This window comes from Salmo salar, chromosome ssa07 (genome assembly GCF_905237065.1).
Source record: "Salmo salar chromosome ssa07, Ssal_v3.1, whole genome shotgun sequence".
In the NCBI taxonomy this organism is placed as follows: domain Eukaryota; kingdom Metazoa; phylum Chordata; class Actinopteri; order Salmoniformes; family Salmonidae; genus Salmo; species Salmo salar.
Window position 1 is genome coordinate 52,083,629 of NC_059448.1, and position 22,236 is coordinate 52,105,864.

The 22,236-nt window shown below is 45.3% G+C and overlaps 1 protein-coding gene across 1 annotated transcript in view; it reads right to left on the bottom strand.

Moving 5' to 3' along the window:
• Positions 1 to 22,236, bottom strand: part of LOC100380729 (staphylococcal nuclease domain-containing protein 1) — a 319,896-nt gene that overhangs the window by 275,208 nt on the left and 22,452 nt on the right. Inside the window, exons 9-10 of the mRNA XM_045722231.1 lie at positions 19,804 to 19,894; positions 7,685 to 7,789 (exon numbers count right to left, since the gene is read on the bottom strand). Coding sequence (XP_045578187.1) covers positions 7,685 to 7,789; positions 19,804 to 19,894 — 196 coding nt within the window. The remainder of the gene's footprint in view (positions 1 to 7,684; positions 7,790 to 19,803; positions 19,895 to 22,236) is intronic.

Sequence of the window (22,236 nt, forward strand, 5' to 3'; positions counted from 1 at the left end):
CACACACACACACACACACACACACACACACACACACAGGACTGGCCCTGAACCTCCCCATACGGCCACACACACACAGGACTGGCCCTGGAACCTCCCCATACGGCGCCACACACACACACAGGACTGGCCCTGGAACCTCCCCATACGGCGCCACACACACACACAGGACTGGCCCTGGAACCTCCCCATACGGCGCCAAACACACATACAGGACTGGCCCTGGAACCTCCCCATACGGCGCCCACCACACACACACACACACACACACACACACACACACACACACACACACACACACACACACACGACTGGCCCTGAACCTCCCTATACGGCGCCACACACACACAGGACTGGCCCTGGAACCTCCCCATACGGCCACACACACACACAGGACTGGCCCTGGAACCTCCCTATACGGCCACACACACACACACAGGACTGGCCCTGGAACCTCCCCATACGGCGCCACACACACACACAGGACTGGCCCTGGAACCTCCCCATACGGCCACACACACACAGGACTGGCCCTGGAACCTCCCCATACGGCGCCACACACACACAGGACTGGCCCTGAACCTCCCTATACGGCGCCACACACACACACAGGACTGGCCCTGAACCTCCCTATACGGCGCCACACACACACACAGGACTGGCCCTGAACCTCCCTATACGGCGCCACACACACACACACAGGACTGGCCCTGGAACCTCCCTATACGGCCACACACACACAGGACTGGCCCTGGAACCTCCCCATACGGCGCCACACACACACACAGGACTGGCCCTGAACCTCCCTATACGGCGCCACACACACACACAGGACTGGCCCTGGAACCTCCCCATATGGTCACACACACACAGGACTGGCCCTGGAACCTCCCCATACGGTCACACACAGGACTGGCCCTGGAAACTCCCCAAAGTCCCAATTAAGCTTGGAGGGACAGGGAGGGGGTACACACACACACACACACACACACACACACACACACACACACACACACACACCCCCCCCCCCACGTCTTTTACTGTGGAACTGAGGGAGGTCACAGAAGGCAGTGTAGCCACAAGCTGTGAGCGTGCGCGTAAGACTACTTACGAGAAGCCAATTCCAGTCTGTCTACTGACACAGGCAGCTTAGGAGAACATGTGTGGGCTTCCTAACAAAATCAGGCAACTGATCAGGAGTGAGATTAGCATTTAGCAGACATCTGGCAGTAGGGAAAGTAGGGCTAGCAGAGATGTCCCCCTACATATAGTGCACGTACGTGGTGACATTTGGGATGTGGTCTTTCTGTCACCCCAGAAGCACGTCAGACAACTGGACCAGCAACACTGGTGACTTCCTTCCACTTCCAACTCTCAAACACTTTCTCTCAAGGACAAATGCTGTAGTGTGTCAGTATGCATGTGTTCTTCCTACTCTGGGCGTCGCATTTGGCCTTTACGTAACACTAGGGTTAGCTAATAGAACACAGAGAGACAGAGACGGAGACAGAGGAACGTACAGCAGTGAATGCACATCTTTGTCTCCATATGCTGGTCTTAACCCCTCTCCCAGCCTTCCCCAAACATACGACCGTGCAATGGAGCACAAAGTACATGCTGTCAAAGCATCTGGTACAGCCAGAGAGGGAGAGAGAGAGGGGGATACGACGAGAGAGAACTACAGAAAAGGAGGGAGAGAATAGAGGGATACAGAGTGAGAGATACAGAGAGAGCTACAGAAAGAGAGGGAGAGAATAGAGGGCAGGGAGATTGAAGAGATGGTGGAGGGGGAGGAGTGGATGGATGGATGGATGAAGAGAGATGCAGACATGCCTGTCACAACAAAGGAAGCAGAGGCATACTGTACAGACACACTGGCCAATGAGGGAAGCAATGACTCTGCAAAGGATAAAGAGTGGAAAACACAGACACAAAGAGCTCCCTGAGCCCTATACTACGAATCAGGTTTGACGAGTTATCGAGGTAACTTTGGTCAACTCTGAGTTCAACTCAGAATAACCAGTATTACAAAAGTCGCACGCCTTTTAGCCAGGTAAAAATGTTTATCCCAAAGAATCCTTCAGAACTAAAAGGCTACCTCAGGGCTAACTCAATTTATCCTGAATGAAGTGTCCGAGCCACGAGCTGAGGACCAATGAAACCAGATATCCTCCCTCTTGCAAAGATTACATCATCATCATCATCATCCTCTTCATTTGAAGAAGACTACTGATTAAATATTTCATTACATCAAATGTTTTTTTGTATCACTTTTTTTAAATGTTAAGATACCTAATCACATTTAGTAAGGATTCACTTTCCTGAGATTGTATTTAGAAATTTGCGAAAAACCAACTGACAGCCGCAACCAACCAGACATAATCCATAGATTCACATTCAAGACAAAACTGGCAGCCATTGCTTGTGTAACCATGAGTTTAACAGTCACATTACGAGGGTCAGAGGTCACAAAACCCTTCTAAACGTCCTCTCACTGTCAACTGTGTTTAATTTCAGCAAACTTAACATGGGGAAATATTTGTATGAACATAAGATTCAACAACTGAGACATAAACTGAACAAGTTCCACAGACATGTGACTAACAGAAATTGAATAATGTGTCCCTGAACAAAGGGGGGGGGGGTCAAAATCAAAAGTAACAGTCAGTATCTGGTGTGGCCACCAGCTGCATTAAGTCCTGCAATGCATCTCCTCCTCATGGACAGCATCAGATTTGCCAGTTCTTTCTGTGAGATGTTACCCCACCCGTCCACCAAGGCACCTGCACGTTCCCGGACATTTCTGGGGGGAATGACCCTAGCCCTCACCCTCCGAACCAACAGGTCCCAGACGTGCTTAATGGGATTGAGATCCAGGTTCTTCGATGGCCATGGCAGAACACTGACATTCCTGTCTTGCAGGAAAACACGCACAGAACGAGCAGTATGGCTGGTGCCATTGTCATACTGGAGGGTCATGTCAGGATGAGCCTGCAGGAAGGGTACCACATGACGGAGGATGTCTTCCCTGTAACGCACAACGTTGAGATTGCCTGCAATGACAACAAGCTCAGTCCGATGATGTTGTGACACACCGCCCCAGACCATAACGGACCCTCCACCTCCAAATCGATCCCGCTCCAGAGCACAGGCCTCGGTGTAACGCTCATTCCTTCGACGATAAACGAGAATCCGACCATCATCCCTGGTGAGACAAAACCACCACTCGTCCGTGAAGAGCACTTTTTGCCAGTCCTGTCTGGTCCAGCGAAGGTGGGTTTGTACCCATAGGCGACGTTCTTGCCAGTGATGTCTGGTGAGAACCTGCCTTACAACAGGCCTACAAGCCCTCAGTCCAGCCTCTCTCAGCCTATTGCGGACAGTCTGAGCACTGATGGAGGGATTGTGCGTTCCTGGTGTAACTCGGGCAGTTGTTGTTGCCATCCTGTACCTGTCCCGCTGGTGTGATGTTTGGATGTACCGATCCTGTGCAGGTGTTGTTACCCGTGATCTGCCACTGCAAGGACGATTCCCTGTGAGTACGATCGGCTTGTTCATTGAACAAGCATGGGAAACAGTGTTTAAACCCTTTACAATGAAGACGTGAAGTTATTTGGATTTTTTTTACTAATTATGTTTGAAAGACAGGGTCCTGAAAAAGGGACGTTTGTTTTTTTGCTGAGTTGATGTATTATATGTCTATGGCCACAAGGTAAAGAAGGAGTGATAGGGGTGGGAGGAAAAGATACCTATGCATTGATCAGCACAGCAAAGATGGCATTAACAATAAGTAATAAAATAAAGACAATTCTAAAAGTCTATTTCACACCATAGCCTGATGAATTTGCAAGATAACTTTTCTTTCGGCACAAATGTAAAATGTGGCACTGACCTGCCCATGGATTGACATTTCAGCATTGTTTCAATGAATAGTTCTGACTCGTCAATGGATTGTCTTAATGCACGAGCAATTACATGCCTGCTACAGTTAGCGGCAGGCGGATGAGTAATATCCACCATCGTAATACAGATGAAGCCTGACCTGGAATGTGAAGCTAACTGAATCTGGCTAGCTTCATACAGTTTAAGAGCAGCAGGTAGCCTAGCGGTTAGAGCGTTGGGCCAGAACTGAAAGGTCGCTGGTCAGAATACCCAAGCCGACAAGGTGAAAAATCTGCCAATGTGCAAGGCACTTAACCCTAATCTGCTCCAGAGGCACCATACTACTATGGCTGACCCTGTAATACAACACATTTCACTGCACCTATCTGGTGTATGTGACAATACATACTTATTTCTTTATCCGGAGTAGATCTAGCTGGTTTCATAGTATACCACTCTGATCCACAAGAGGAGACAACGCACCAGAGACAGAGCATGAGACAGCGTACAGAGAATGAGACAGCGTACAGAGAATGAGACAGCGTACAGAGAATGAGACAGCGTACAGAGAATGAGACAAGGTACAGAGAATGAGACAGCGTACAGAGAATGAGACAGCGTACAGAGAATGAGACAGCGTACAGAGAATGAGACAGCGTACAGAGAATGAGACAGCGTACAGAGAATGAGACAGCGTACAGAGAATGAGACAGCGTACAGAGAATGAGACAGCGTACAGAGAATGAGACAGCGTACAGAGAATGAGACAGCGTACAGAGAATGAGACAGCGTACAGAGAATGAGACAGCGTACAGAGAATGAGACAGCGTACAGAGAATGAGACAGCGTACAGAGAATGAGACAGCGTACAGAGAATGAAAGCAATAAGGGTGAAAGGGAAGGAAACAGAGAGAAAGAAGGAGAGGGACAGTGAGAGGAGGAGGAGTACAAAGTATTCTAATGATCTGAGATGCTAACAATGGAAGGGAGAGAGGGTGAAGAGGGGACAAGGGAGGAGGGGAAGATGCAGCATGAAGGGTAATAGAGGAAAAAGTAAAAGTGTATACCCTATAAGCCTCCAACTGCTAAATCATTGTCTATATTGACAGATTAATGTTCTCCCTGTCTGCAATAATTACACATTACAATATGAATAGAAATCCCCATGACGATCTTCAGACACCTCCAGTCTAAATTAGAAGAGATTATGCCATCTTAAACAGCATTCTGAGTAGGCTATCAAAAAACAAATAAAGATACAATTCCGACATTAAAAAAAGCTTTAACCAGTCATACGCTTCATTTGAATGTGTATTGTGCCCATTTCCGTATGATGACGACAACCTTTTAAATCCATCTGCCACCTAGTAAGTATTGAAAGGTAGGCTATTCAAAAGCAACAGAAAAAAGGCCTGCAGCATTCATTTGCTCCTACACTGCCTTGTCCGCATGTGAAGTGTTTCTTTAGCCGTATCTGTCCAAAACACCTGAGCACCCAATACAGGGTTTGGGGGTGCAGGCTTTCATTCCAGCCAGGCAGCAACGCACCCGATTCTACTCATCACCAATCAAGACTGATGAGTTGAAGTAGACTTGTTGCTGCTTGGCTGGAACAAAAGCCTGCAATCACACTGGCCCCGTTGTACAATGAGATGTATCCTATGTAATGAAGTGCCTATGAGGAGATATTGAACCACTCTTGGTAGGAAACAAGGCTCCGTCTTCACAGGGATTCCAGCCCACTCAGAACACTGCACACCCAACACTTCCAGCAGCGCATTAACATTTCAGTCAATTAGCAGACTGCATACATTTTTCATTCATTCATTTTAGATACGTCAGTCAGCACATTGGTGACTAATAGTCATTGTCAGCACCATTAAATACAGTACAAGAATTCACCAATGAGGCTTTCTTTTGTATATCGCTCTTCTTTGTCTTCCATGCCACAAAGAGCTTCTATGAGATAATAGTCCAAATTGAATTGGCTTGCGTCAGAAACAAAAAGCCTGTTACTGCCCACAAGAAGTACTCAACTCCAAGTTGCTCTCAGGGCTCGAGGCCATAGAAGTAGGATTCTACTGCTAACTGCTCCTCTCCAATACCAACGACTCCCTATTGACGCAGGCTGAAGGACAGCGGAAGAGAAGGCTGGCGTACTGAATGTACTTGACAACTAGGAACAATACAGGTAGGAGAAAGGGAAACAGGAAATGCCTCCTCCTCAGTCTCGGTTAGTGATGAAGCATCACGCAATCATAGTCTAGGTAGAAGTTGTTCCTGGTCCTCAACACTGATCTAGGATCAGATTACTTAACCCACAACCATAACCTTAACCATTAGAGAGGATGGTAAACTGACCTGGTATCAGTGGTAAGGGGGTACCATGCAGTCACTATATAGGGAACAGGGTGCCATTTCAGACAGAGCCCAGCATCAGGGAGGAAATAAAGGGAAACCTGGGCTCCTGAGTGGCACAGCGGTCTAAGGCACTGCATCTCAGTGCAAGAGGCGTCACTACAGTCCCTGGTTCGAATCCAGGCTGTATCACAGCGGTCGAAGGCACTGCATCTCAGTGCAAGAGGCGTCACTACAGTCCCTGGTTCGAATCCAGGCTGTATCACAGCGGTCGAAGGCACTGCATCTCAGTGCAAGAGGCGTCACTGCAGTCCCTGGTTCGAATCCAGGCTGCATCACATCTGGCCGTGATTATGAATCCCATAGGGTGGTGCACAATTGGCCCAGCGTCGTCCGGGTTTGGCCGGGGAAGGCTGTCATTGTAAATAAGGATTTGTTCTTAACTGACTTGCTTAGTTAAATAAAGGTTACATTGTATATTTTTTTTACCAGGAAGTGCCTCCTCCTCCAATTACACTGAGTGCCGAATCATCATCATGGGGCCAATAGCAGACGGGGTCAGGGGTCGCCAGCTAATTCCAGTCTGGTCGTCCTGGCGGTGGCCACATGACTATATTTAGCTACTGTTCTTCTTCCATCATTAAGGGCGCCATTAAAAACCTCTGTCCATCTCTCTCTTTTCTTATTATACCCGACCAGAGAGACACTGAAATCTGATTAGGACTCTAGCAGGGCTTAGATGGGAGGAAACACACAAATGGAGAAGTGGAGATATACAGACATGTGGATGTGGTAGGGGTGTGTGTTTGTTGTGTACGAGAAGGGAACAGACTGAAAGTTGTGTTCTGATAGCATGAGTGTGACAGAGTAGTGACCGGTTAAGTATGCGTGCTTATAATTGTGTGAGTGCCTGGTGACAGTGAGTGTGCGTGCTTGTCTTACAGTGGTGACTGGGAGTACATGAGAAGTGAATGAAAGACTGTCAGTGTTTGCATTTGTCTCTCATTGTGTGAGCGCGGCGAGCTGTGAGTAAGGGAAAGGATGGATCAGCCCACTTCTCTGCAGTGCTGCACTCAAACACACAGAGGTGGGTGGGAGAGACAGAGACACAGAGACAGTTACACAGAGGTGGGTGGGAGACACAGAGAGAGACAGTTACACAGAGGTGGGTGGGAGACACAGAGAGAGAGACACAGAGACAGTTACACAGGGGTGGGTGGGAGAGACGGAGAGAGAGACACAGAGACAGACACACAGAGAGAAGAGAGAGAGACAGACAATGAATGCCTTTTCAAAGAAGACTGGGGGAGGGAAAGTGCCTTTCCAAACAGTGTCTCTGACAGCAGGCGCCCCTATGGAGCTGGTAATGATCCTCTGTGTCAGGGTGGCCAAGCCAAGGACAAGATACCAACACAAAGATACAGGGAGGGGGGGGTGCGCGTACCTCGCCCTCGATCCTGGGGGGTCGGATGCTGGACAGGTGGATGGTCTTGTACTCGCCAGAGTTAAGCTTGACCACGACGGCGTCCGCATTGACGACCTGCATCACCTGGGGGGGGGGGGGGACAGAGAGACAGAGACAGAGGTTAGTGAGGCAGCCCATCGCGCCTCCATTTGGAGGATGGAGAGGACAGCTGCTTTCTAGAGAATTGGCACAGTGGGCTGAGCTGAACTGAGCCTAGTTTACACAGAGCAGAGAGAGAAGGCTTTAGTCCGACAACAAACAATTCAAATGGTATTCATCACATGCTTCGTAAACAACAAGGTGTAGACCAACAGTGAAATGCTTAGTTACGGCTCTTCCCAACAATAACAGTACTGAGACATGTTGAGGAACAGTAACTTGGCTCTATACACAGTAACAGTAACTTGGCTCTATACACAGAGTAACAGTAACTTGGCTCTATACACAGTAACAGTACTGAGTCAACATGCTGAGGAACAGTAACTTGGCTCTATACACAGAGTAACAGTAACTTGGCTCTATACACAGAGTAACAGTACTGAGTCAACATGCTGAGGAACAGTAACGTGGTTCTATACACAGAGTAACAGTACTGAGTCAACATGCTGAGGAAGAGTAACTTGGCTCTATACACAGAGTAACAGTAACTTGGCTCTATACACAGAGTAACAGTACTGAGTCAACATGCTGAGGAAGAGTAACTTGGCTCTATACACAGACGGCTCTATACACAGAGTAACAGTAACTTGGCTCTATACACAGAGTAACAGTACTGAGTCAACATTCTGAGGAACAGTAACTTGGCTCCATACACAGAGTAACAGTACTGAGTCAACATGCTGAGTAACAGTAACTTGGCTCTATACACAGAGTAACAGTAACGTGGCTCTATACACAGAGTAACAGTACTGAGTCAACATGCTGAGGAACAGTAACTTGGCTCTATACACAGAGTAACAGTAACTTGGCTCTATACACAGAGTAACAGTAACTTGGCTCTATACACAGAGTAACAGTACTGAGTCAACATGCTGAGGAACAGTAACTTGGCTCTATACACAGAGTAACAGTAACTTGGCTCTATACACAGAGTAACAGTACTGAGTCAACATGCTGAGGAACAGTAACTTGGCTCCATACACAGAGTAACAGTAACTTGGCTCTATACACAGAGTAACAGTACTGAGTCAACATGCTGAGGAACAGTAACTTGGCTCTATACACAGAGTAACAGTAACTTGGCTCTATACACAGTAACAGTACTGAGTCAACATGCTGAGGAACAGTAACGTGGCTCTATACACAGAGTAACAGTACTGAGTCAACATGCTGAGGAACAGTAACTTGGCTCTATACACAGAGTAACAGTAACTTGGCTCTATACACAGAGTAACAGTAACTTGGCTCTATACACAGAGTAACAGTAACATGGCTCTATACACAGAGTAACAGTAACTTGGCTCTATACACAGAGTAACAGTAACTTGGCTCTATACACAGAGTAACAGTAACTTGGCTCTATACACAGAGTAACAGTAACTTGGCTCTATACACAGAGTAACAGTACTGAGTCAACATGCTGAGGAACAGTAACTTGGCTCTATACACAGAGTAACAGTAACTTGGTTCTATACACAGAGTAACAGTACTGAGTCAACATGCTGAGGAACAGTAACTTGGCTCTATACACAGAGTAACAGTACTGAGTCAACATGCTGAGGAACAGTAACTTGGCTCTATACACAGAGTAACAGCACTGAGTCAACATGCTGAGGAACAGTAACTTGGCTCTATACACAGTAACAGTACTGAGTCAACATGCTGAGGAACAGTAACTTGGCTCTATACACAGAGTAACAGCACTGAGTCAACCTGCTGAGGAACAGTAACTTGGCTCTATACACAGATTAACAGTAACTTGGCTCTATACACAGAGTAACAGTACTGAGTCAACATGCTGAGGAACAGTAACTTGGCTCCATACACAGAGTAACAGTACTGAGTCAACATGCTGAGTAACAGTAACGTGGCTCTATACACAGAGTAACAGTACTGAGTCAACATGCTGAGGAACAGTAACTTGGCTCTATACACAGTAACTTGGCTCTATACACAGAGTAACAGTACTGAGTCAACATGCTGAGGAACAGTAACTTGGCTCTATACACAGAGTAACAGTAACGTGGCTCTATACACAGAGTAACAGTACTGAGTCAACATGCTGAGGAACAGTAACTTGGCTCTATACACAGTAACAGTACTGAGTCAACATGCTGAGGAACAGTAACTTGGCTCTATACACAGTAACTTGGCTCTATACACAGAGTAACAGTACTGAGTCAACATGCTGAGGAACAGTAACTTGGCTCTATACACAGAGTAACAGTAACGTGGCTCTATACATACAGAGTAACAGTAACTTGGTTCTATACACAGAGTAACAGTACTGAGTCAACATGCTGAGGAACAGTAACTTGGCTCTATACACAGAGTAACAGTAACTTGGTTCTATACACAGAGTAACAGTACTGAGTCAACATGCTGAGGAACAGTAACTTGGCTCTATACACAGAGTAACAGTAACTTGGCTCTATACACAGAGTAACAGTAACTTGGTTCTATACACAGAGTAACAGTACTGAGTCAACATGCTGAGGAACAGTAACTTGGCTCTATACACAGAGTAACAGTAACTTGGTTCTATACACAGAGTAACAGTACTGAGTCAACATGCTGAGGAACAGTAACTTGGCTCTATACACAGAGTAACAGTAACTTGGCTCTATACACAGAGTAACAGTACTGAGTCAACATGTTGAGGAACAGTAACTTGGCTCTATACACAGAGTAACAGTACTGAGTCAACATGCTGAGGAACAGTAACTTGGCTCTATACACAGAGTAACAGTACTGAGTCAACATGTTGAGGAACAGTAACTTGGCTCTATACACAGAGTAACAGTAACTTGGCTCTATACACAGAGTAACAGTAACTTGCCTCTATACACAGAGTAACAGTAACTTGGCTCTATACACAGAGTAACAGTAACTTGGCTCTATACACAGAGTAACAGTAACTTGGCTCTATACACAGAGTAACAGTAACTTGGCTCTATTCACAGAGTAACAGTAACTTGGCTCTATACACAGAGTAACAGTAACTTGGCTCTATACACAGAGTAACAGTAACTTGGCTCTATACACAGAGTAACAGTAACTTGGCTCTATACACAGAGTAACAGTAACTTGGCTCTATACACAGAGTAACAGTAACTTGGCTCTATACACAGAGTAACAGTACTGAGTCAACATGCTGAGGAACAGTAACACCGTGGCGCAAACTCAAACTTCCTGCATGTTCCAAAGAGTGATTTTGCCTCAGATGTTGAAAAAGGTTTCTCGTATTTTACCAGGCTTCATAGCTGTAACTACAGCACCACTCAGAGCAGAGGGAGAGAAGAGCTGTAATCTACAGCACCACTCAGAGCAGAGGGAGAGTAGAGCTGTAAATCTACAGCACCACTCAGAGCAGAGGGAGAGTAGAGCTGTAATCTACAGCACCACTCAGAGCAGAGGGAGAGTAGAGCTGTAATCTACAGCACCTCTCAGAGCAGAGGGAGAGTAGAGCTGTAATCTACAGCACCTCTCAGAGCAGAGGGAGAGTAGAGCTGTAATCTACAGCACCTCTCAGAGCAGAGGGAGAGTAGAGCTGTAATCTACAGCACCACTCAGAGCAGAGGGAGAGAAGAGCTGTAATCTACAGCACCACTCAGAGCAGAGGGAGAGAAGAGCTGTAATCTACAGCACCACTCAGAGCAGAGGGAGAGTAGAGCTGTAATCTACAGCACCTCTCAGAGCAGAGGGAGAGTAGAGCTGTAATCTACAGCACCACTCAGAGCAGAGGGAGAGAAGAGCTGTAATCTACAGCACCACTCAGAGCAGAGGGAGAGAAGAGCTGTAATCTACAGCACCACTCAGAGCAGAGGGAGAGAAGAGCTGTAATCTACAGCACCACTCAGAGCAGAGGGAGAGTAGAGCTGTAAATCTACAGCACCACTCAGAGCAGAGGGAGAGTAGAGCTGTAATCTACAGCACCTCTCAGAGCAGAGGGAGAGAAGAGCTGTAATCTACAGCACCACTCAGAGCAGAGGGAGAGAAGAGCTGTAATCTACAGCACCACTCAGAGCAGAGGGAGAGAAGAGCTGTAATCTACAGCACCACTCAGAGCAGAGGGAGAGAAGAGCTGTAATCTACAGCACCACTCAGAGCAGAGGGAGAGAAGAGCTGTAATCTACAGCACCTCTCAGAGCAGAGGGAGAGTAGAGCTGTAATCTACAGCACCACTCAGAGCAGAGGGAGAGAAGAGCTGTAATCTACAGCACCTCTCAGAGCAGAGGGAGAGAAGAGCTGTAATCTACAGCACCACTCAGAGCAGAGGGAGAGAAGAGCTGTAATCTACAGCACCACTCAGAGCAGAGGGAGAGAAGAGCTGTAATCTACAGCACCACTCAGAGCAGAGGGAGAGAAGAGCTGTAATCTACAGCACCACTCAGAGCAGAGGGAGAGAAGAGCTGTAATCTACAGCACCACTCCACGTACTGAACGACCTTAATATATTCACATTGCAATTGTCGGAGAAGTCAAGTACATTATAATGAACGATTAACATGGCCGTTTTGTGATGACTTTTAGATGTAACAATAACACATTATGTAAAACATCCCGACAACGAAATGTACCACCCATTCATTGTAAAGAGACATTGAAACTATACATCGTACTTTCACAATTATTTCTGCATCTTCACACATTGTAGAGCATCACATTGATCTATTGCCAGTCCTTTTAACTTAAGCTAAACTGTTTGTTCCACAGTTCCAGCCCCAATTGCACACAAGTCCGCGAATTGTATATACACACATTCCACATGGAGGGGGGATTCCCGGGAGAGAAGGGGAGGGAACAGAGAGATGGACATCAGTCAGGATTCACGCTGTGACTGATCCATCCCACTCCAGTGAAAATGGCTAGAATCGCTCTCCATTTTACCAACAACAGTTTTTTCCCCCTCTCCAACGCAGAAGGACAAACAGATTGGTAATAAAGTGATGAGACAGAGAGAGAGAGAGAGAGAGAGAGAGAGAGAGAGAGAGAGAGAGGAGAGTGCTGGGACTGGCTGGGACAGAGGGAGAGGAAGAAGATGGCTGCCAAAACAAAGAGAAATGACTGACAGACCCACTTGTGACATTCACAAACATGAAGTCTACATCAAGCTCAGCTGGGGAACAGTGGACAAGTTGAGGCCCACCCGCCCACACAGAGAGATCAATGTGTGGTATAAACAAAATGGGCTGTACATCAAGATCACTTGGGAAAGGCACAAACACACCCACTCAGACCTACCTGTGACATACACAGCAAACATGGGCTGTACATCAAGCTCACTTGGAAGGGTGGGCAAACATATCAAGCTCACTTGGAAGTAAGCACACGTACGGGTCACACACACTTGGTCGGATCAATGATCCAACCCCATCAGATCTTACATTGTTTTAGAGAACGAAGGAAGGATGACTAGTATTTGAACAAACCCCAATTGCTGAGATATACATGGGAGACAACCACCCTTGGATACCAGTCAAGCTTGTGTGGGCGGCTATTGGGAATCGGGCTTGGAGCTAGACCAATTTTAGAGAAATCCTGAACACACAAGCACCTCCCGCGAGGCATTCTGAGATGCTCAGTTAGTCCCATAGCTGACTGGGGGGAGAGAAGAAGAGAGGCAGACGGGAGAAATAATACCTCTGCAAATAGTTTTACCGTTGGGGACGGAGGGAGAAATTAACCTGCCCACATACACAACACACTGACAGAGAGAGGAGAGAGAGAGACAGAGAGAGAGGACTCCTAACACCTCAGTCCCATGGTCCCAGTGCGGGGGACTCGAAGCGCTACACTACCCATCTCTCCATTTCCAAAAAATCTAATCTGTTGTACCAACCTACACACTCCTCAACATTGTAACAAGGTTGTTCTCCAACTCTGGCACCACAAAGGAAAACGTGAGTCTCCTTCCTCTCTCCCCAAATAAATAAATCATCGGTTATGTTGAGAAAAGAAGCAGAAAATGGCTGGCCAGCACATTTAGACTGGGTAATTGGCAACTGTTTATTCGAGAGAGAGATATGGAGAGAAAGGACAGAGAGAGAAATACACAGACAGAGAGAGATATGGAGAGAAAGGACACAGAGAGAAATACACAGACAGAGAGAGATATGGAGAGAAAGGACAGAGAAATACACAGACAGAGAGAGATATGGAGAGAAAGGACAGAGAAATACACAGACAGAGAGAGATATGGAGAGAAAGGACAGAGAGAAATACACAGACAGAGAGAGATATGGAGAGAAAGGACAGACAGAAATACACAGACAGAGAGAGATATGGAGAGAAATACACAAACAGAGAGAGATATGGAGAGAAATACACAAACAGAGAGATATGGAGAGAAAGGACAGAGAGCGAGAGAGAAAGTGTGCCTTTCGACTCTCTGTGGGTGCCTGCGAGAGGTATGTCCAGGCTGAGTCACTCTAGGCCAGGGGTCTACAAAAGGTCAAATCACCAGCTACTAGTAGCTCGCCAAACAATTCCCAAAGTATATGAAATGATTCATGTTTTACGTCACAAACTGTCATAAACAAATCAAGTCTCCGACACCGCAAGCTCCCAGCTACTATCTAACATTATCCCACCCCTAGTTAACCACTATGGCTTAAAGACCCAAACCTTTTTACCTTTATTTAACCAGGTAGGCCAGTTGAGAACAAGTTCTCATTTACAAATGCGACCTGGTCAAGATAAAGCAAAGCAGTGCGACACAAACAACAGAGTTACACGTGGGATAAACAAGAGTACAGTCAATAACATAATAGAAACAAAAATAAGTTTATATACAGTGTATGCAAATGGTGTGACGAGGTAGGCAATAAATAGGCCATAATAGCGAAGTAATTACAATTAGCAAATTAACACTGGAGTGATAGATGTGCAGATGATGATGTGCAAGTAGAAATACTGGTGTGCAATAGAGCAGAAAAGTATATTTTTAAAAAACAGTATGGGGATGAGGTAGGTATATTGGAAGGGCTATTTACAGATGGACTATGTACAGCTGCAGCAATCGGTTAGCTGCTCAGATAGCTGATGTTTAAAGTTAGTGAGGGAAATATAAGTCTCCAACTTCAGCAATTTTTGCAATTCGTTCCAGTCACTGGCAGCAGAGAACTGTAAGGAAAGGCGGCCAAAGGAGGTGTTGGCTTTGAGGATGACCAGAGAGATATACCTGCTGGAACGTGTGCTACGGGTGGGTGTTGTTATCGTGACCAGTGAACTGAGATAAGGCAGAGCTTTACCTAGCAAAGACTTATAGATGACCTGGAGCCAGTAGGTTTAGCGACATATATGTAGCGAGGGCCAGCCGACTAGAGCATACAGGTCGCTGTGGTGGGTGGTATATGGGGCTTTGGTGACAAAACGGATGGCACTGTGATAGACTGCATCCAATTTGCTGAGTAGAGTGTTGGAGGCTATTTTGTAAATGACATCGCCAAAGTCAAGGATTGGTAGGATAGTCAGTTTTAAGAGGGTGTGTTTGGCGGCGTGCGTGAATGAGGCTTTGTTGCGAAATAGGAAGCCGAGTCTAGATTTAATTTTGGATTGGAGATGTTTAATATGAGTCTAACCTAACAATATCAGCCAAAGAATTAAGAAATATTGCCTCTGTCTGGTGCGTGCGTTTGTCTATCACTCCGTGTGTGGCCAGTTGATGTGATAATTGTTTGGTGGGTTGACAAATACTTTCCCCAAAACCTTCTCAACTAAATGTTAACTGCAAAGTAGTATATCATGAGTAAGTATATCATTCGTATGTATTATTTGCAAACTTCACAATGAAATGATCAGCAGCAGTCATAGCCGCAGGAAGGAGGGGTGCTGAGGGTGCTATAGCTCCCCACTGAAAAATCTGGAAAAATATTAATATCAATTTTTTCACAAAAGTAGCGTACTGGGCCTTTACTAGTCCTGTATTAGTGGACCGATATAGCAGTCTGTAGTGCAGGCAAAACATTTACATCTGCCCCCCTTATTTTACCAGGTATATTGACAGAAAACGGTGTACAGAAGAAAGTAGTGCACTAAGGACACGGAGAAGAAGGGAGAGGAGAAGAACGTGGCTATTGGAAAGCTAGAAGTGGCTCGTGCTAGAAAAGGTTGGAGACCCCTGCTCTAAACACAGACCCTGGTGGTAGAGAGGTGCTGCCACCTGGTGGCCACTACCAGCATGACATCTGCAGTGTTCAGGATACATATCAGGACCACTGCATTTACTTATCATTCATCTCGTTTTAAAAAGACTGGTGGTGATGTGATGCAGCAACACCAATAATGTATAGGCATATAGGTGTGAAAAGAACTGCAGTACTGCATCAAGATGCAGAGTAGTCTTTCCAGAGACGTGCAGATAGCCCTACTCTGGCAGAAACAAATCGTCACATTCGCATCACTTCCATTGTTAGGGCAAATCCGTGTGGAGGTTGGTCCTAGTCAATAGTACCCTGCATATCAGCAGCTTATATTGTCCAGTCTTTAACCCAATACTCAGGAATACCATCCTTTCCTTAAAGATGAACTATGCAGAAATCACTCAACCATTTCCTGGCTGTTAAAATTCTAATAGTTTGCTTAATTTCTGTTTATTTGACAAAACAAGCAACTATAGTGTAGAGAATCATTGTACCATCTAAACCGCTGTGAAATGTCTTTTACATAACCCAAAATATTGTATTTCAGCTGGTGTACAAAACCAAAAGTAAAAGATGCAAAAACTAACAGGAAGCATAGAAATAGCACACATAGAACTGATCTACCACTTCTTAGACCTGCTTTCAATGAGAATGACAGATCTAGAACTAACATTTCAATGTGAATTTGGTCAGGTCACCCAAAAAGTGACATATTTCAGCTTTAAAAAGGGCATTTACAACTAGTATGGCCTCTCCATCTACACTGATGTGAGAAAGTGTTTCAAACTATTGACATGCAGCCAGTTGTCCCCTGTCCCTCCGTGACAGTGACAGGCCTCTAGTATGGCCTCTCTCTGATGGAGAGGTTTTCCACCACATCACTTTCATCCATCACGTCCTCTCTCAGGGCAGCTGGTCACAAGGGAGACAAGAGGAAGAAGAGAGGAGGCAATTTCAGCCTATTGGGACATAGCCTACCTACCAGTCCCAGCAGAGACAATGTGAGAGAGAGAGAAGGAGAAATAGAAGGTGAGAGAGATAAATAGAGAGGTCAGTGAGAAAGAGGGGGTATGAGAGAGTGGGGGGGATGAGTCAGCAGGTTTGACTCTGGGGACTGGAGTGGTATCCTACGAAGCGAGCTAGATTTACTCAGGGTTTTCTAAAGATAACCAGCTTCAGTTAGCTTCACATTCCAGGTCAGGCTTCATCCGTACTACGATGGTGGATATTGCTCGGCCACCTGCCACTAACTCTAACAGGCTTGGAACTGCACATGCATGTCAAACACCAAACTCTCCATTGAAACAATCCATGAGCGAGTTAGTGCCACATTTTGATTTGTACCCAAAAAATATACAACAGAATTCTTGCCAATTCAGCAGGCTATGGTGTGAAATAGGTCTTTATGACTTATCGTTAATGCTGTCCTTGGTGTGTTTATCAATGTACGACCACTCCGCCCACGCCTATCAATATTTGCTTTCATTAAGTCATACAAAAGTGTCACATTGCATAAAGTTTAAAATGCATTCTGTCATTACTAAATGTGTAATGTGATATATTTTAAAACCAAAAATGTCAATAAAATATTTATAAGTCGTCTTCATTGGTCCTTAACTCGGAGCTCAGTCATTTCATTCAGAATAAATGGAGTTAGCCTGCCCCGGAGAAGGTTAGTTCTGAAGGATTTGTTGCCATAGAAACATACCTGGCTAAAAGTTGAGTTACTTTTGTATTACTGGTTCTCTCGAGTTGAACTCCGAGTTGACCAAAGTTAGTTCACCAACTCTTCAAACCTGCTTCATGATACCCTTCTGGGCTGCTCTCTCTCTGAACTCTATCCATCCCTTCCCAGAAAAATAATGAGGGACAAGGGGAGAAGGACTGGGAAGGAGAGTATGACAGGAAAGTTGACAGGCTGCAATGTCATGGGACCAATGGAACAAAGAGAGTACAGCAAATGAGAATTCAAGGTGCCCAAACCAAACAATCCAATGAGGATGTTAAGCGAGCCCAACTGGCCAATGACATTTCAGGGAGCTGACAATGTGACAAAACATTGTACCAGTTGACCACCGAACGAGGAAAGTCGCCACAAAACCAACACCTATCTATCCCACCACACCATCTGGGGGTAGTCTACAAAGGAAGTTTGAAAAAGCCAAGGTGGCATTTTACAACAAACGCAGCGTCGCCGACGGGGCTTGCCTCAAAAAAGGAAACCCAACAATTCACTAATCCCTAAACAAATTTGCTAACGTGCTGGTGGATTGAGGCGGTGGACCTCAGTGTTACTCCGACTACTCCCATTCTGAGAACAGCAGGAGGGGAGGAAGAGATGGGGAACCATGCTGGGAACCGGCACAAGGGCTCATCCCTCTACTGAGGAACTGAACCTGCCTGTCTGCAAAAACAACACACAGGGAAGGAAATACTCAATTCCACCCCCCTCCCCTCCCTCCTTTATCACTTCTGTCCGTCTAGCCCGCTATCAGTCACTCCCTTCTCTCCCTCTACACCCTTCACTCCTCCCCTTCTCAGCTTCCATCCCCTGGACTCAGGGAGATCTGAGGGCAGCCGAAGCCAATGCATAAATGTTTGATCCTTTTTTCAGCACTAGTCTTCTCTCTGACTCAGGGGAAAAACGCACTAACTTAGCTAGTTTTTTGAGTGTGTGTGTGTGTGTGCAGATTTCTTTCGCAAACTCATTCTGTAAGCAGATTGCTGCGACGGCAACACCTTTTATGTAACTAAAGGCTAGCCGTGAATTTTTCAAGGACTTAAAAGTCCAGCCACCGGATCTGAAAACAAATCTAGGTAGATCATAAAAGCTACTACTTCAGGGAATTAAATCAACTTGCTTTGTGTGTTACCTAAAGAAAATAGATTGGACAAAGGAATTCAGAATATAAACAGACAATCTAGGTAAGAGACCCAACTTCTGAATATTTGGAGTACTTAAAGCTACAGTCTGGGATTTTGGAAGCTGTTCAAAAGGTAATTTACATTCCTTTATTCTTAAAGGATTTTGCTGTTTTTGGAATCACAGACTGCAGCTTTAAGGGTAACACTAAAACAATGATAGAGGCTATAATGTGTCCTCTTATAACAGTAATACGGCCAAGCTACATTACTGGAGGCTCCATTTGTGGCTCCGTCTTACTTAGTAGGAAGTAATGGACTCTGACAAGGCCAGGTCTGGGATTCATTCAAAGGCAGTTTCCTCTGTGACATTAAGACAATCATTTCTCCTGCCGTATACCAATAACATCCATAACTAATATCCCGTCCCGTGTCTCTGAGCGGAGCTGGAACGTTCTGGGAACTTAGGAGAGACGGCAGGCGATTCTGCAGTCATTTGGCCAGGGAGGGAGTGTTCAAGGTTACTGCTGAAGCGCTACCTCTTTGTACCTCTGTGCTGGGAGGTTTTTTTTGTTGGGGGGGGGGTGGGGCACATATTTTGTCAGAGCTCTCAAGGACTGGTCCTGCTTTTGGTGCAGTGCTATGACAAAAATATGAAATAAACAGTTGTGGAAATACTGCAGTAAGCACAGCCATGGAGGTAGCCAAGGAAACATCCCCTAACAACCAAAGCAAAGTTAGTCTCATGGATTGAACAGACTGTGTACCATTAAGAAAGCATCTCCTTTTCCCTCTACCGTCACTCGCTTCCAAATTCATGTAAGGGAGTGAACAAGGGCAGAGGGGAAGGGGATGACCTTTTGGATTGGAATGCAACCCCAGTCCTAACCCTCCTGAAGCCGTGTAGTATGCAGGCCTGCAGGGTCTTCTTACCTTGGCCACAAACTGCCTGTCCTTCTGGTCCATGTTGGCTGTGGGGGCTACGTAGTCCTTCCAGATACGCACTTTACGTTCTTTAGCAGATCTAATAAACAAAAGGATGACTCAGTTAGAAAGGGGGATATGTCATCAAAGAGAGGAGAGGAAACAACAGAAGAGCAATCATCAATGAAGATGTGACGACCTTGGGTGAAGGGTGATGTGAAAAGCAGGAGATCTGTTCAAAAGAAAAATGAAGGTGGAGAAAACATCCTTTCATACAATTCTCAGTAAATATCAAAACATCCTTTCATATACTGAACAAAATATAAATGCAACAATTTCAATGATTTTACTGAGTTGTAGTTCATATGAAGGAAATCAGTCACCTGAAATAAATTCATTAGGCCTTAATCTATGGATTTCACGACTGGGCATGGGCGCAGCCATGGGTGGGCCTGGGAGGGCATAGGCCCACCCACTTGGGCGACAGGCCCACCCACTGGAGAACCTCACTAAAGGGCTTTATTACAGACAGAAATACTCCTCAGTTTCATCAGCTGTCCGGGTTGCTGGTTTCAGACGATCCCGCAGGTGAAGAAGCCGGATGTGGAGGTCCTGGGCTGGCGTGTTTACACGTGGTCTGCAGTTGTGAGGCCAGTTGGACGTAACTCCAAATTCTCAAAACGACATTGGAGGTGGCTTATGGTAGAGAAATTAACATTAAATTCTCTGGCAACAGCTGTGGTGGACATTCCTGCAGTCACCATGGCAATTGAACTCTCCCTCAAAACTTGAGACATCTGTGGCATTGTGTTGTGAGACAAAACTGGACGTTTTAGAGTGGCCTTTTGTCCCCAGCACAAGGTGCACCTGTGTAATGATCATGCTGTTTAATCAGCTTCTTGATATGCCACACCTGTCAGGTGGATGGATTATCTTGGCAAAGGAGACAGGCTCACTAACAGGGATGTAAATACATTTGTGCACAACATATTAGAGAAAAGCTTTTTGTGCGTATGGAACATTTCTGGGATCTTTTATTTCAGCTCATGAAACATGGGACCAACATTTTACATGTTGCGTTTATATTTTTGTTCAGTATATATCATTCCTGATAAAAATGTATATAAATAGACATGTTCATATGATTCTAAGGAAAAAATATAAAGGCAATAGGCCAATATAAAATAAAAAAAAGCACTTCCCATCATCTGATTTTAAATATTTTCATGTGTTTCAATCCAGAATATGAAATCAACTCCATCAAATCCATGCTAAAATGACTCAAAGACTAACAATAATCACATGCAAAGACGGCTCAATTGATATTCTGAGGGTGAAAGTTCCACATCTCCAGCTGTGCTGGATTCAGACCAACTACAATACTGATTTATGCCTGGTCAATTACTTCAATTTCCTGCCTCCCTCGGGGTACTCACTGATCTGTACGTACGTAACTTACGTGATATTTCAGAGTTTTTTTCTGGATCAAAAAGAGCCTCATGTGGTGGGTGAAGCAGGGGGCATGGCAGCTGAGAGAAAAATGGCCGGTTTTAAAGCTAAATTCCTGCAATTCTCTGCACTTTGCCATGGCTAATGCTGTGTTCTGTTGCTCAAACATAATAAAATCAACAATGCTAAATTCATTGTTTTTTGCAATTTTCCCCTGACTGTCTAACCTTTATTTTGGCGATTGTTAGTTCTCAAATAAGAATATACACACACAAAAGTTTAGGGTCACTTAGAAATTAAATAGTTTTTGCAAGGAAAGCTAATTTTGTCCATTAAAATAACATCAAATTGATCAGAAATACATTGTTAATGTTGTAAATGACTAAACACCAGTTTCAAAGTCAACAGTGAAGAGGTGACTCCGGGATGCTGGCCTTCTAGGCAGAGTTGCAAAGAAAAAGCCATATCTCAGACTGGCCAATAAAAATAAAAGTTTAAGATGGGAAAAAGAACGCAGACACTGGACAAAGGAACTCTGCCTAGAAGGCCAGCATCCCGGAGTCGCCTCTTCACTGTTGACGTCGAGACCGGTGTTTTGCGGGTACTATTTAATGAAGCTACCAGTTGAGGACTTGTGAGGCGTCTGTTTCTCAAAGTAGACACTAATGTGCTTGTCCTCTTGCTCAGTTGTGCACTGGGGCCTCCTACTCCTCTTTCTATTCTGGTTAGAGACAGTTTGCTCTGTTCTGTGAAGGGAGTAGTACACAGCGTTGTACGAGATCTTCAGTTTCTTGGCATTTTCTCACATGGAATAGACTGACGAGCTTCTGGCCATTTTGAGCCTGTAATCGAACCCACAAATGCTGATGCTCCAGATACTCAACTAGTCTAAAGAAGGACAGTTTTATTGCTTCTTTAAAAATCAGAACATCAGTTTTCAGCTGTGTTAAAATAATTGCAAAAGGGTTTTCTAATGATCAATTAGCCTTTTAA